This window comes from Hipposideros armiger, unplaced genomic scaffold (assembly GCF_001890085.2).
Source record: "Hipposideros armiger isolate ML-2016 unplaced genomic scaffold, ASM189008v1 scaffold_1345, whole genome shotgun sequence".
Lineage (NCBI taxonomy): Eukaryota > Metazoa > Chordata > Mammalia > Chiroptera > Hipposideridae > Hipposideros > Hipposideros armiger.
Genome location: NW_017732695.1, coordinates 15539 through 29222, shown reverse-complemented (window position 1 = coordinate 29222; position 13684 = coordinate 15539). Strand labels below are relative to the sequence as shown.

General features: G+C 37.0%; 1 protein-coding gene across 1 annotated transcript; it reads right to left on the bottom strand.

Moving 5' to 3' along the window:
- Positions 1 to 1008: 1008 nt before the first annotated feature.
- On the bottom strand, positions 1009 to 1941 carry LOC109377265 (taste receptor type 2 member 10-like). The gene has a single exon (XM_019633572.1). It carries the CDS (start codon positions 1939 to 1941, stop codon positions 1009 to 1011), a length of 933 nt encoding a protein of 310 aa, XP_019489117.1.
- Between the last annotated feature and the right edge of the window lie 11743 nt (positions 1942 to 13684).

Below are 13684 nucleotides of genomic sequence, written 5' to 3'. Positions count from 1 at the left end.
AAATATTTATTAAACCTTTGTTTTTAGAAATCTTCCAGGTGTTAGGCTGTAAGTATATGGCAGTGTACTTTTGTAAGGTGCCAAAATAAGACACTCAGTTCACATCCTGGGTTAGATATAAATATTCACTTTAAAAAGCAGCATTTGAAATATGTCCATGAGTGCAAGTCTGTGTGTATGAACATATATGTGTGTAAGAAACCCTAGAGCAGAACATTTTATACTTCACACTGATTCTATCCCGGGTCAGTTTGCGTCCTTAGCATACCTCAGTAACCATGTTGAGTCCTTCGGATCTATACTTCTAACAGAATCTGTACTTAACTCTAATTGGTCCATGATTTTGCTTCATTTCAAATCCGCAGAAATGAAGACTCATGTTATCAGTTCTCTGATCCCCTTCCCCATGTAGACTCTGCTTCCTGAGCTATTTTTCACAGAACTACACCTGCTGCTACAACTACTGCTACTATATCAAACACACACCAGTAAAAAAACAAACAAAAACATTAGGATTTAAAGAGTACAAATAAAAGTAACCTTTTAAAGAATTAAAATTGCAAACTGAAAAGAAGCACTTCTCTCTGTAATTTCCGTGTTCTAAATGTCAAGGTTGATTATAGCTTTCTTTGTTTTTGTTTCTTTTCCTTTGGGTCTTCTTGGTGAAAGGGTGCCAATGCTTCAGAAAAGTCAGGTAAAGCACAATGAAAAGTCTGATATTAGATGCTTACTTCCACTATCATCACCTTAAGAGTGTCTCCAAGCTGTTTTTCCTCTGGGAAGAAAAAGTTGCAGGGTAGGGAAGCTGACTGAGCCATTGAATCTGCATGTGGGGTTAAAATCTCATTGAAAAGTGAAATTTCCTGAGATGTAGTCAAAATAATTATGGAAGATTTTAGTGATGTCTAACAACACAGTTAAAACCAATGGAAGAATGTGGTGCCAGTGAAATAGATCTTCAGGCGTCTCTTCACTGGATTATTCTACATTCATGTCTCCCCACACCTTCTATGGAGTTCTGAGAAGTTTCTCTCTCACACAGCACTCTAAATGCTGTGCTACCTTCGAAAAGGCTTGCGTTAGCTTGCTGTTTCCTAGAATTAGGATAAACGAGTGACCTGAGGGATAGAGGACTGTGATTGTCATACCAAAAGAAAACAGCAACTTGTTTTCTGGCAGTGTAACACATGATATTTCTATGGCGATGCCTATACAATACAAGATAGAAAGGATGACAAAAGATATCAAAATTTTCATTGCTTTCACATGCGCTTCTGTGCTAGGGTCTCTGAAGCCTGTGACATTCAATTGCATCTGCCTGTTGTGTCTCCAAAGGGAAATTATTAACAAGAAACATGTAACCAGAGTTAGTGTAAAGAGGAAAATGACTCCCAGATTGAGCAAAATCTGGTTAGAGAAGAATTCACTTTTACTCATACCCATGATGAGTGTCCACGTTATGTTTCTATCGATTTTATGCTTATTAACAATCTTCACAATTTGTGGGAAAGTAAGTAACAATGAAATAAGCAAGAATCCCATTAGAAGGAGAATAATCCTATTGATTCTAGCCTTCAACCAGAAAAAAATGTGGTGGGAAAAATTTGCTATCTTCAGGAAATAGAAGGTGCTGAGGCTGGTGGCAAACCCGATACTTGATTGATTAATAATCACCCACGAGTAACTAATACATTCAATTACATTTCCAGAGAAATACACACCTAGAGAGAACATCTTTAAAAATCCATCAGCAAATATTAGCCATATCAGAAAAATTCTTGAGGTAGCTAAGCCAATAAGAATCAAGCCAATTACAGAAAACTTCTTATTCTTGACACAGTCAATGCAGTTCACTAGTATAATAAATCCATTCACTAAAGTCCCCAGTATTGATTCAGTAATGACAATGAAAATGAAGAGTCCTTCTACTTTACTTAGCATTTCTGCCAAGCCCTAATATTGTTCGTATTACATAGATTTTAGATTACCTGCTGAAGGATGAGGAATATATTGGCTGCTTGATGGAAGAATGATTTCCTTTTCTTTCATTACATTAAGAGTTAAAAGTGCCCCAATTAATACGTGCTCCTGGAATCTGAAATATCTTTATAGAATCACCTCCAGTTACATGTGTAAAAGCTAGTCTAGAGAATGTGTCTCCAGTCTGAGTGCTACCTACAATTTGTTAACATGCAAATGAACGTTTGTTTCATGAATTTTACTTGTCCTCCTGGGACTATTTTGCATTTCTTAATCTGAATTGTGGAGTAGGAGAACCAAATATATATCTATAAGAAACAAAACACAACAGAAACAAAAATTGGATTTCCTCATCTTTTTCAATATCAACATTAACACCATCATTTATGTTAAGTTTATAATAACAGGTTAGATATATAATGAAAAGTAGTGTATAGAAGAGACAAATACACAATGTGCTCACAATGCTCCTCAAACATAGAAAGTATGAATGAAAGTCAGCAAAGCAAACACAAACAAGCAGCAAACAGACTTCACATGGACTGCAAATATTGGAATGAACAAATAAGAATATCTGTAGATATAACACCTATGTTTGAACTGCTTTTATGAAATAAAGAATGCAATTTCAGGAAATAGCACAATAACAGAATGTCAAATTTGGGGACAAAACTTCTTGAAATACAAAAATCTAATTATGTGCAATGAAAATTAACCAACTACCCTAAGGAAAAGACTAATATTGACAGCCAGAATTTAAAAACTCCAAAAATGGATTCCTTATAAGAAATATAATTTAAATATAAAGACATTCAAAGCTTGGGATTAAAATGATAGATAGACTATGCAAACATTACCTAAAAGAAATCTGTCATAGTTACAAAACCACATAAAATAGATTTTTTTGTACATAAATCTGTGTGTATGTTTATTGCATGCTGAATACAAAGCTTTCAATATTCATTAAGCTTTTTTTATTATTAATTTCAGGTGTACAAAACAATGTAATAGTTATACGTTTCACCCATTCACAAAGTGATATCCCCCTCCCCAATCCACCACCCCACCAACATCACACATATCTATTACAATTCCATTGACTCCACTCACCACAGTATACTCCACATCTTGTGATTATATATATATATATATATATATATATATATATATATAAAATTATAGTTGACATACAATATTATACAACATCAGCTTCAGGTGTACAGTGCAGTGGACAGGCCTCTACCCCATCCATGAAGTGGTCTCCCTAACAAGACATGTGACCATCTGACACCCTACAAAATATTTACAACATTATTAATTATATTCCCCAAACTGTCTTGCGTATCCATGTGACAATATTGTAGTTACCTATTTATGCTGTCTAATCCCTTCCCCTTCTCCCTTATCCCCACCCCCTCCCAACTAGCAACCATCAGTTTTTCCTCTATTCTCTGAGACTATTTGTTTACTTTGCTCATTTATTTAGTTCTTTGATTTCCACATATAAGTGAGATCAAATGGTATTTGTCTTTCTCCAACTAACTTATTTCACTTAACGTAATGTTCTCTAGGTCCATTCATATTGTTGCAAATGGTAAGATTTCCTTCTTTTTTATAGCTGAGTAATACTCCATTGTATAAATGTACCACAGTTTCTTAATCCAGTTGTCTACCAATGGGCATTTCGGTTGTTTCCAAGTCTTGGCTATTGTAAATAGTGCTGCAATAAACATAGGGGTACATATATTTTTCGAATTAGCACCTTGGGTTTTTCTGGATAGATACCTAAGAGTGGAATTGCTGGGTCATAAGGTAGTTCCATTTTCAGTTTTTTGAGATACCTCCATACTGATTTCCATAATGGCTGCAACCAATCTGCAGTCCCACTCACAGTGCACCAGGGTTCTCTTTTCTCCACAACCTCGCCAGCACTTGTTGTTTGTTGATTTATTGATGATAGCCATTCTGACTGGAGTGAGGAGGTATCTCATTGTGGTTTTTATTTGCATTTCTCTAATGATTAGTGAGGTTGAGCATTTTTTCATATGCCTATTGGCCATCTGTATGTCCTCTTTAGAGAAATGTCTCATCATATCCTCTGCCCATTTTTTAATTGGGTTATTTGGGGTTTTTTGGTGTTGAGTTGAATGAGTGTTTTATAAATTTTGGATATTAACCCCTTATCAGATATATCATTGGTAAATATCTTCTCCCATTTAGTAGGCTGCCTTTTTGTTTTATTGATGGTTTCCTTTGCTGTGAAATAACTTTTAAGTTTGATGTAATCCCATATGTTTATTTTTTCTTTTATTTCCCTTGCCTGAAGGGATATATCAATAAAAATATACTCAGGGTATTGTCTGCAAATTTATCCTCTATGATTTCTCCTAAAAGTTTTATGGTTTCAGGTCTTACATTGAAGTCTTTAACCCATTTAGAATTTATTCTCAGATATGGCATAAGTAGGTGGTCCATTTTGATTTTTTTGCATTTGTCAGTCCAATTTTCCCAGTGCAATTTATTAAATAGACTATATTTACTCCAATGTAACTTCTTGCTTCCATTGTCATATATTAAATGACCATATATGGATGGATTTATTTCTGAGCTCTCTACTCTATTCTGTTCCATTGATCTATGTGTCTATTTTTATGCCACTACCATACTGTTTTGATTACTATAGCCTATTAGTATGATTTGTTGTCAGGTGGTGTGATACCTCCCACTTTGTTCTTATTTCTCAGGATTGCCATGGCTATTTGGGGTCTCTTATGGTTCCATATAAATGTTATGATTATATGTTCTATTTCTGAGAAAAATGTCATTGGTAGTCATTGATAGGCATTGTGTTGAATCTATATATTGCCTTAGGTAATATTGACATTTTAACTATATTAATTATTTTTATCCATAAACATAGTATGTATTTCCATTTATTTGTATCTTCTTTAATTTCTCTCTTTGGTGTCATATAATTTTCTGAGTACAGGTCTTTTACTTCTTTGTTTAAATTTATTCCTAGGTATTTTATTGTTTTTGAAGCAATTGTAAATGGAATTGATTTCTTGATTTCTTCTTCTGATAGTTTAATATTGGCAGGCTCCTGGGCCCCCGCTCACGCAGCCACTCCCTCTGCCAGGGACCGGGTGAGTGCTCACCAGCGAGTGATTCCATGTGCTGGCTCCACAGGAGGGTGACTGAGTCTCTAGCCGCTCTCTGTTCCACTGTGTTGAGCAAAGAGAATCCTCACCAATTTTTACTGCCAGCTATCGTGGAATTTCTCTTCCCAGCAAAATAACTCTGGGCTGGTGAGCTTGGTGAGGAACCAGAGGGTCCCTCTCCCAACAGGAGAAGCCTCTCTACCACAGGGCTCGCCCTCTCTCTGTGGGCCTGGAGTCAGCCTGCCTCACGTCTCCACCCCTCCTACCAGTCTCGATATGGCCTCTTCTTTAAATCCTTCTTTTAGAGTTTCTGTTCACCTAGCATTCAGGGGACTGCTGAGGTTAAATGTTGTATAAATTATTTGTAATTTTGGTGTGATCCTGGGAGGCAGTATGCACAGTGCCTGTCTATTCTGCCATCTTACTGGAAGTCCTAAAATAGATTTAAGGTAAGAAGCAATATTAGAGAGAAAAGGGGGAAGGGTATTTTGCAATGATAAAATGCTCAATTCTGCAGGATTATATTGCAATCTTAAAATTTATTCACCAAATAATCTAGCAAACATTTACAGAATTAAAAAGAAAAAGAGACAAACCTAAAATCACACTGAAAGTCTTGAAAGCATATAATTTAATAGCTTATAGTGCTCATGGACCAAAAATCAAAAAAGATAGAGAAGATTTGAACAACACAATTAACGAACTTGATGTATCCAACAACAGAATAATTCACATCCTTTTCAAGTATACATAGACTGTTTTTTACCTAAATTTACCATATGTTAAGCTAAAGAATATCCCACAAATATTAAATGAGTAAAACCTTTCAGAGTATGTTCCCTGACTACAAAAAATAAAATAAAATTTAATAACCCACATCACTAATTAGGGAAATGCAAATCAGAAGCATAGTGAGATGTTACCTCACACCTGTTAGAATGGCTATTATAAAAAAGACAAGAGATAACAAATGCTGGTGAGGATGTAGAGAAAAGGGAACACTTGCGCACTATTGGGAATGTAATTTGGTGCAGCCACTATGGAAAACAATATGGAGGTTCCTCAAAAAATTAAAACTAGAACTATCATGTGATATAGCAATTCCACTTATGGGTATATATTCTTTTTATTTTTTTATATATATATATTTTTTAATTGGGGAATTGGGGGAGGGGAACAGACAAGTTGCTGTCCTTTGGTTCTTCAGTCTAGTTGTGGAGGACTCTGCTTCACTGGCTCATGTTGGTATTATGATTATTGTGCTTTTCTCGGGTGAAGCAGTCAGTTTTCGGCCATTGGATGGCTGCTCACAGCGGCTCACAGCAGCTCTCGCTGGCTGCCGGCCACTCACGCTGGCTGCCGACCACTCACGGTAGCTCATGGCAGCCCACTGCAGCCCCACTGCAGCCTACGCCGGTGCCGGCGACTCACAGCAGCCCAGCTCCAGGTCCAGCTGTTGTTCACCATCTTAGCTATAGAGGGTGCAGCATCACTGGCCCATGTGGGAACCGAACTGGCAGCCCTGCTACTCAGAACTCGCATTCCCAAGCCAACTGTTAACCAACTGAGTCACTCGGCCAGCCCAGGTATATATTCAAAGGAAATAAAAACACTATCTGGAAGAGATATTTGCACCCCCATGTTCACTGCAGTATTATTCACAGTATCCAAGATATGGAAACAACCTAAGTATATATGTCATATGTCAACAGATGAATAGATAAATAAGATATGAGATATATATGAATATTATTCAGCCATGAGAAAGAAGAAAATCCTGTCTTTTGTAACAACATGGATAGTAATTGAGGACATTATGCTAAGTGAAATAAGTCTGACAGAGAAAGCCAAATACTTACTGTATGTTCTCACTTAAATATGGAATCTAAAAAAGCCAAACTCATAGAAATATAAAGTAGAATGGTGGTTTCTAGGAAGTGGGGGGAAACAGAGAGATGTTAATAAAAGGGAACAAACTCTTAGCTATAAGATGATTAAGTTCTGGAGATCTAATTTATAGCATAGTGACATAAGTAACAATACTGTATTATATACTTGAAAGTTGCTTAGAGGCTAGATCTTAAATGTTATCAACACACACACACACACACACACACACACACACACACACAGTTACTATGTAAAAGGATGGAGGTGGTTACTAATCTCATGGTAAGCATTTTGCAATATATATGTGTGTCTAATTATCACATTATATACTTTAAATCTCTATATGTTATATGTCAATAATATTTCAATAAAGCTGGAAAAATTCAACAACAAGAAGATGACTAGAGAAAAACCCAACTTACTGAAAATATAGAAAAACACTTCTAAATACTCATTGAATCAAAGAAGAAACCAAAACAAGATTAGAAAAATATTTTGAAGTAAATAATAACAATGAAATGACCTATCAAAATGCACACTTGAAACCCATGTAATTTTACTAACCATATTCACCCCAGTAAATTTCAATTTAAAAAAATGTGCATAATTCAGTTAAAGCCATTCTCAAAATGGATCATAGACCTAAATATAACAATTAAAACTGTAGAATTCCTAGAAGCTAACATAGGAGAAAATCTTAGATGGCATGGGAATGATAATAATTTTTTAGGTAAAACATCAAAAGCACAATCCATGAAAGAATTAACTGATAACCTGGACTTCATTAAAATTTAAAACGTCTGCTTTGCAAAAGACACAGTCTAGAGAATAAAAAGATAAACCACAGAATAGGAGAAATTATTTGCAAAAGACATCTGATAAACAACTGTTATCCAAAATATACAAAGAACACTTTAAACTCAACAATAAGAAAACAAACAACCAGATTAAGAAATGGGCCAAAGTTTTAACATACACCTCACCAAAGAAGATAGACAGATGGCAAAGAAGCATAGGAAAAGGCACTTCACACCACCTGTCATCAGAAAGATACAAATTAAAACAATGATGAAATACCATTACATAACTATAGAATGGCCAAAATATGAAACACTGATAGAAAATGCTGGCAAGGACATGGAGCAACAGGAACTCTCACTTGCTGTTGGTGGGAATGCGGAACGGTCCAGCCACTTTGGAAAACAGTTTGGCAGCATTCTATAAAACTAAACATACTCTTGTCATAGAGTCCAGCAATCGTGCTCCTTTGTATTTACCCAAAGGATTTGATAACTTAAGTCCACACAAAAACATGCACACAGATGTTTACAGTAGTTTTACTCATAATTGCCAAAATCTGGAAGCAACCAAAATGTCCTTCAGTAGGTGAATGGATAAATAATCTGTGGTACATCCAGACAATGAAATATTACTCAGCACTAAAAAGAAATGAGCTATCAAGCCATGAAAAGACATAGAGGAACCTTAAATATATATCATATTACAAGGTGAAAAAAGTCAATCTGAAAAGGCTGTATACTGTATGATTCCAACTACATGACATTCCATAAAAAGACAAAACTATGGAGACAATAAAGGGATCAGTGGTTATCAGGGGTTGGAACGGGGTGGGGGGTGATAGAAAGATTGAAGGATTTTTAGAGTTCTATAGCTTTAATAACTTCATATAATTTGTGTTCATTAATTTTAATATGTCAGTTTTTTTCTCAGTTAAAGGAGCATTTTATTTTAGCATCTTTATCAAAGGTTTTCAATATTCTCTATACTCTTTTCAAAGAAAATTCACTTCTGGTATTACCATACAAACTAAGATGCAAATGTCCCATAATAGCATAAAAAGAATTTTCATTTTACCAGGAACCTAAAGATTATGCAAAGTAGATAAAGCTTTCATGGTAAATAAATGTCAGGCATTAGAAAACTACTTTGGAAGGAAAATTTTAAAGTAACTTTAAAAAAACATTCAACAGAGTCATGATCTGTGCAGAAACTTGGAAATCATCCAAATAGCTTTTTAAAAAGAGCTATTGCCAATATTTGGTTACATAACTTTTAAGTTTTACATGTTTTTTGAGAAACACATGAAACATATTGTTCTGTAATAATTCCCCACTAATAAACATGTGATTGTCATTTTCGCATATTAATAATATTGCCTTCTATCATGATTGTCTAAGAGAGTCAATTATTTTGATTTTGATTTAATAATTCCCCTTCTCTTGAAGTTTAAGATGTTTTCAGTTGTACACTACAGGGTTTCTCAACCTCACACATTCACATTTGGGACTGGATAAGTCTTTGTTCTTGGAAGATGTCCTACTTGTAGGATGCTTGGCAGCATCCCTGACCTTTACCCACAAGATGCCAGTAGTGCCTACCCCAGTTGTGACAACCAAAAATGTCTCCAGACATTGATAAATGTCTTTGAGGGGCAAAAATCACCTTAGTTGAGAACCCAGTGGTTCTCACCTTAGTTGAAAATACGCTACTTCAATTTCCATGTCGATAAACAATTATGTGTATGTGTGTTTGCAAATATTTATGTCCCTTTCTTTACATTAAAGCATGTTGGCAATAGGTTAAAAACTATGACCCAAAAATGTTGGCAATAGGTCAAAACTATATTCAGTAAAGCCTTGAATTGCGAGTAATTTGTTCTGTGCGTGTTCCACAAGACGAGCAAACATTTCTAATAAATTTTAACTTGATAAATGAAGGATGTCTTGCAATACGAGTAGTATGTGATGCCGAATGTCACATGATCACAACTGAGCCAATGGTTCTCCTTTCTCTCTCACTGCAGGATTGTGGGTGATCATCTCCCATGCTCGGACGTGGTGTTTGGCAGAAATCAGTGATTTTTCATAATCTTGGAAGGTGCCCACAACTGGTACTAGTATATTTTTTGTCACTTCAAAGCACCTATGGACAGTCCTTTGCTTTTCCATACAAGAGTAAGTTTAGGAATGCTTTGCTTCATTCTAGGTCAGGCTACCTGAAGATATAGACCCTTTTCTCTGCTGCCTTATTGCCAGTTACATTACATACAGTATATGGCAAGAGTTTATTAATACTGTACTGCAGTCAACATCTATGTGAGTGTATACAATGGCACCCACGCACAAAAAGGTTGAAAAGAAAGGTGGTAAGAAGAAGGAGATGATTATGTTGGAAGTTAAGAAAGAAATTATTGAGAAATATGAACAAGGTATGCAAGTGGCCGAAATTGCAAGGTTTTATAAGAAGTCTACGTCAACTATTTGCACAATATTAAAGAAGAAAGAAGAAATAAGGAGGCTAGATGCAGCAAAAGGAGTCATGAGAATATCAAAGCAATGGCCACGTGTTCGGGAAGATGTAGAAAAGTTGCTTCCGGTTTGGATAAATGAGAAGCAACTAGCAGATGATACTGTGACCGAGAACTTTATCTGCGAGAAGGCAAAGGCCTTGTGCACTGACTTTGTAAGTAAACTGCCAGGTACGTCAACAGAAAATGAAGAAGTCTTCAAGGCAAGCAGGGGATGTTTGATAACTTTAAGAGGAGAAGTGGCATCCATAATGTTGTGAGGCACAGAGAGGCTTCAAGTTTTGACGCTAAGGCAACTGAGGCGTTCGCTACCGAGTTCCAGAAGCTCATGGCTTCCAAGTGTTACCTGCTGGAGCAAGTTTTTGTTTATTTGTTTGTTTGTTTTTATTAAATTATTTTTTATTATGAAATACACATTTTTTAGAATTAGTTTCAGCTGTACAACACAGTGCAATAGTTATACTTTTTACCCCTCGAAGTGACAACCCCCCCCCCCCAATCCACCGCCCCATTTCCCCCCAACCCCCAATATCATACATGTCTATTACGAATCCCTTGACTCCACTCCCACACTATGCTCCACGTTCCATGACTATATATATATATATACACACATATTCAATTATAATTGCCATACAATATTATACAACATCAACTGCAATGAGACGGGGCTTTTTTGGAAAAAGATGCAAAGAGAACCTACATTACAGAAGAAGAGAATGCAATGCCCGGTCACGAGCCCATGAAAGACTGTCTCACCCTCTTGTTTTGTGCTAATGCAAGCGGGATTTCAAAGTTAAGCCCCTGCTCATGCATCATTCCAAGAATCCACGAGACTTCAAGAAATGCAAGGTGAAGAAGAGCCAGTTAAACGTTGTGTGTGGGTCCAACAGCAAGGCTTGGGTCACTCATCCTGTTCGTTGAGTGGATCAGTGAGGTCTTTGGTCTTGCAGTGAAGAAATACCTTTTAGAAAAGAATCTGCCACTCAAAGCCTTGCTGGTTATGGATAATGCTCCTGCTCATCCTCCAGGCTTTGAGGATGACTTACTGGAAAAATTCGAGTTCATTAAGGTCAAGTTCCTTCCTCCCAACACCACTCCAATCCTCCAGCCCATGGATCAGCAGGTCATTTCTAATTTTAAAAAGCTTTACACCAAAGCACTATTTCAGCGATGCTTCGAGGTGACCCAAGGAACAAACCTTACCCTCTGAGAGTTTTGGAAAACTCATTTCCGCATCATGAACTGCCTCAAGATCATCCATAAAGCCTGGGATGGGGTCACCAAGAGAACCCTCAATTCTGCTTGGAGAAAACGCTGGCCTGATTGCGTTCTTGGACATGATTTAGAGGGCCTTGCTCAGGAACAGGAGCCACCAGTTGTCGATGAAATTGTGTCCTTGGGGAAGACCATGGGACTGGAGGTGAATGAGGATGACATTCAAAAGCTGAGAGGAACATGTCCAGGAGCTGACCACCGATGGACTGATGGATCTGCATCATGAGCAACAGCAAGAGGTTATGGAGGAGATCTTGTCTGCAGAGGAGGAGGAGAAAAAGGAGGAGGAATTCATCACTTCAAATGAGATTAGGCAGATGTGTCAAATGTGGGAACTGCAAAATTTTGTAGAAAAACATCACTTGAATAAGGCTGTGGCAGTGCGAGCAATGAATCTGTTTAATAACAATGCAATGTCACATTTCCATGAAATCCTCAAAAGGAGGCAAAAGCAAGTGTCATTGGGTAGGTTCCTTGTTAAAGTTGCATGAAAAGAAAAAATTTCGAAGGCGGGCAGAGTGGTACGTTGGTTAAGAGTTGGCTTGGGACACCAACTCTGAATAGCAGGGCCCCAGTTCAGATCCCACATGAGGGGCAGTGACACTGCACCATCTAAAGCTAAGATGGTGAACAACAGCTGGACTTTGAGCTGGGCTGCCGTGAGTCACCGGTGACGGCGTAGGCTGCAGTGGGGCTGGTCAGCAGTTGATGTGCGCTTTTGTGAGCTGCTGTGAGCCACCGTGAGAGGCCATCCAATGGCCAGCGAATGACTGCCTCACCCAGGAAGAGCGCAATGATAATACCAACATGGGCCAGTGAAGCAACGTACTCACCAACTAGACTGAAGAACAAAGGGACAGCAACTTGTATGTTCCCCTTCCCCGATTCCCCAATGCTGTTTCCTTCCCCCAATCCCCCAGTAAAATCTTAAAAAAAAAAAAAGATTCCATTGAGCCAATAGATAGCAGTGATTCCGTTAATGATAGTGAAAGTCGTCTTATACGATAATCCTCCTCTCTCTTGTCTCCCTCACACCAGCCACGAAGGTTTTCAAAGGTAAGTGCAGGTTAATTTGTTTATTTTTCTTTATATTTTGTATTTTCTTTATTATTTTGTATTATATTACAGTATTGTAATCATTTTTATATGAACATTTTTGGGTTTTGGAACGAATCATCTGAGTTTCCATTATTTCTTATGGGGAAATTCACTTTGATTTACAAGTGCTTTGGATTACAAGCATGTTTCCGGAACAAATCATGCTCACAAACCAGGGTTTTACTGTATATCTTAAGCAAATTACACCCCCCTATAAAACTACACATATTCTTGCTTTCCAAAATGAGATAATAGTTCCAGTACAAGTAGAATGGACACTAAAATTAAATATGCACCAGATCACAAAGGAAGTCCTAATGAATTTTGAAAGATCAACATGCAGACCATATTGTTAAGTTGTTGAGGAACATATAATTACATTAGATAAAAGAGAAAAATTTATTAGTAAAATCCTGACAAATTCATATAAAAATAAAATATAACATTATTTTCTAAGTATACAAAAAAGAAAATAACACAGAAAAATACATGTAATTGAATAGTCTAGAAATGACCTATCCAAATTAAAAAGATTTAATGGAGAGATAAAATGGAAGTTTTGGATAAAAGAACAGAAATAATGTGTTTCTGAATTGGGAAACAAAAATTGTAAGTAGAATTTCGGTCAAGATGACAGAATAGGTAAATGCTGTGCTCACCTCCTCTCACAAACACAACAAAGTTACGCTAAACTGCAAAACAACCATCATTGATAATTGCCTGAAATCTTGCTGAACCAAAGCCTTACCACTAAAGACACACAGAAGAAGCCACTTTGAGACTGGTAGGAGGGGCAGAGACATGAAATGGCTGGTCCCACACCCGCATGTGACCATTAAAATTCAGGAGGGATATCTCAGCTGTGAAGGTCTCCCCCAAAGGAACAAGGGATCCCAGTGCCACACCAGGCTCCCAGCCCAGGGTTGTAGTGCTAGGGTGATAAGTCCCC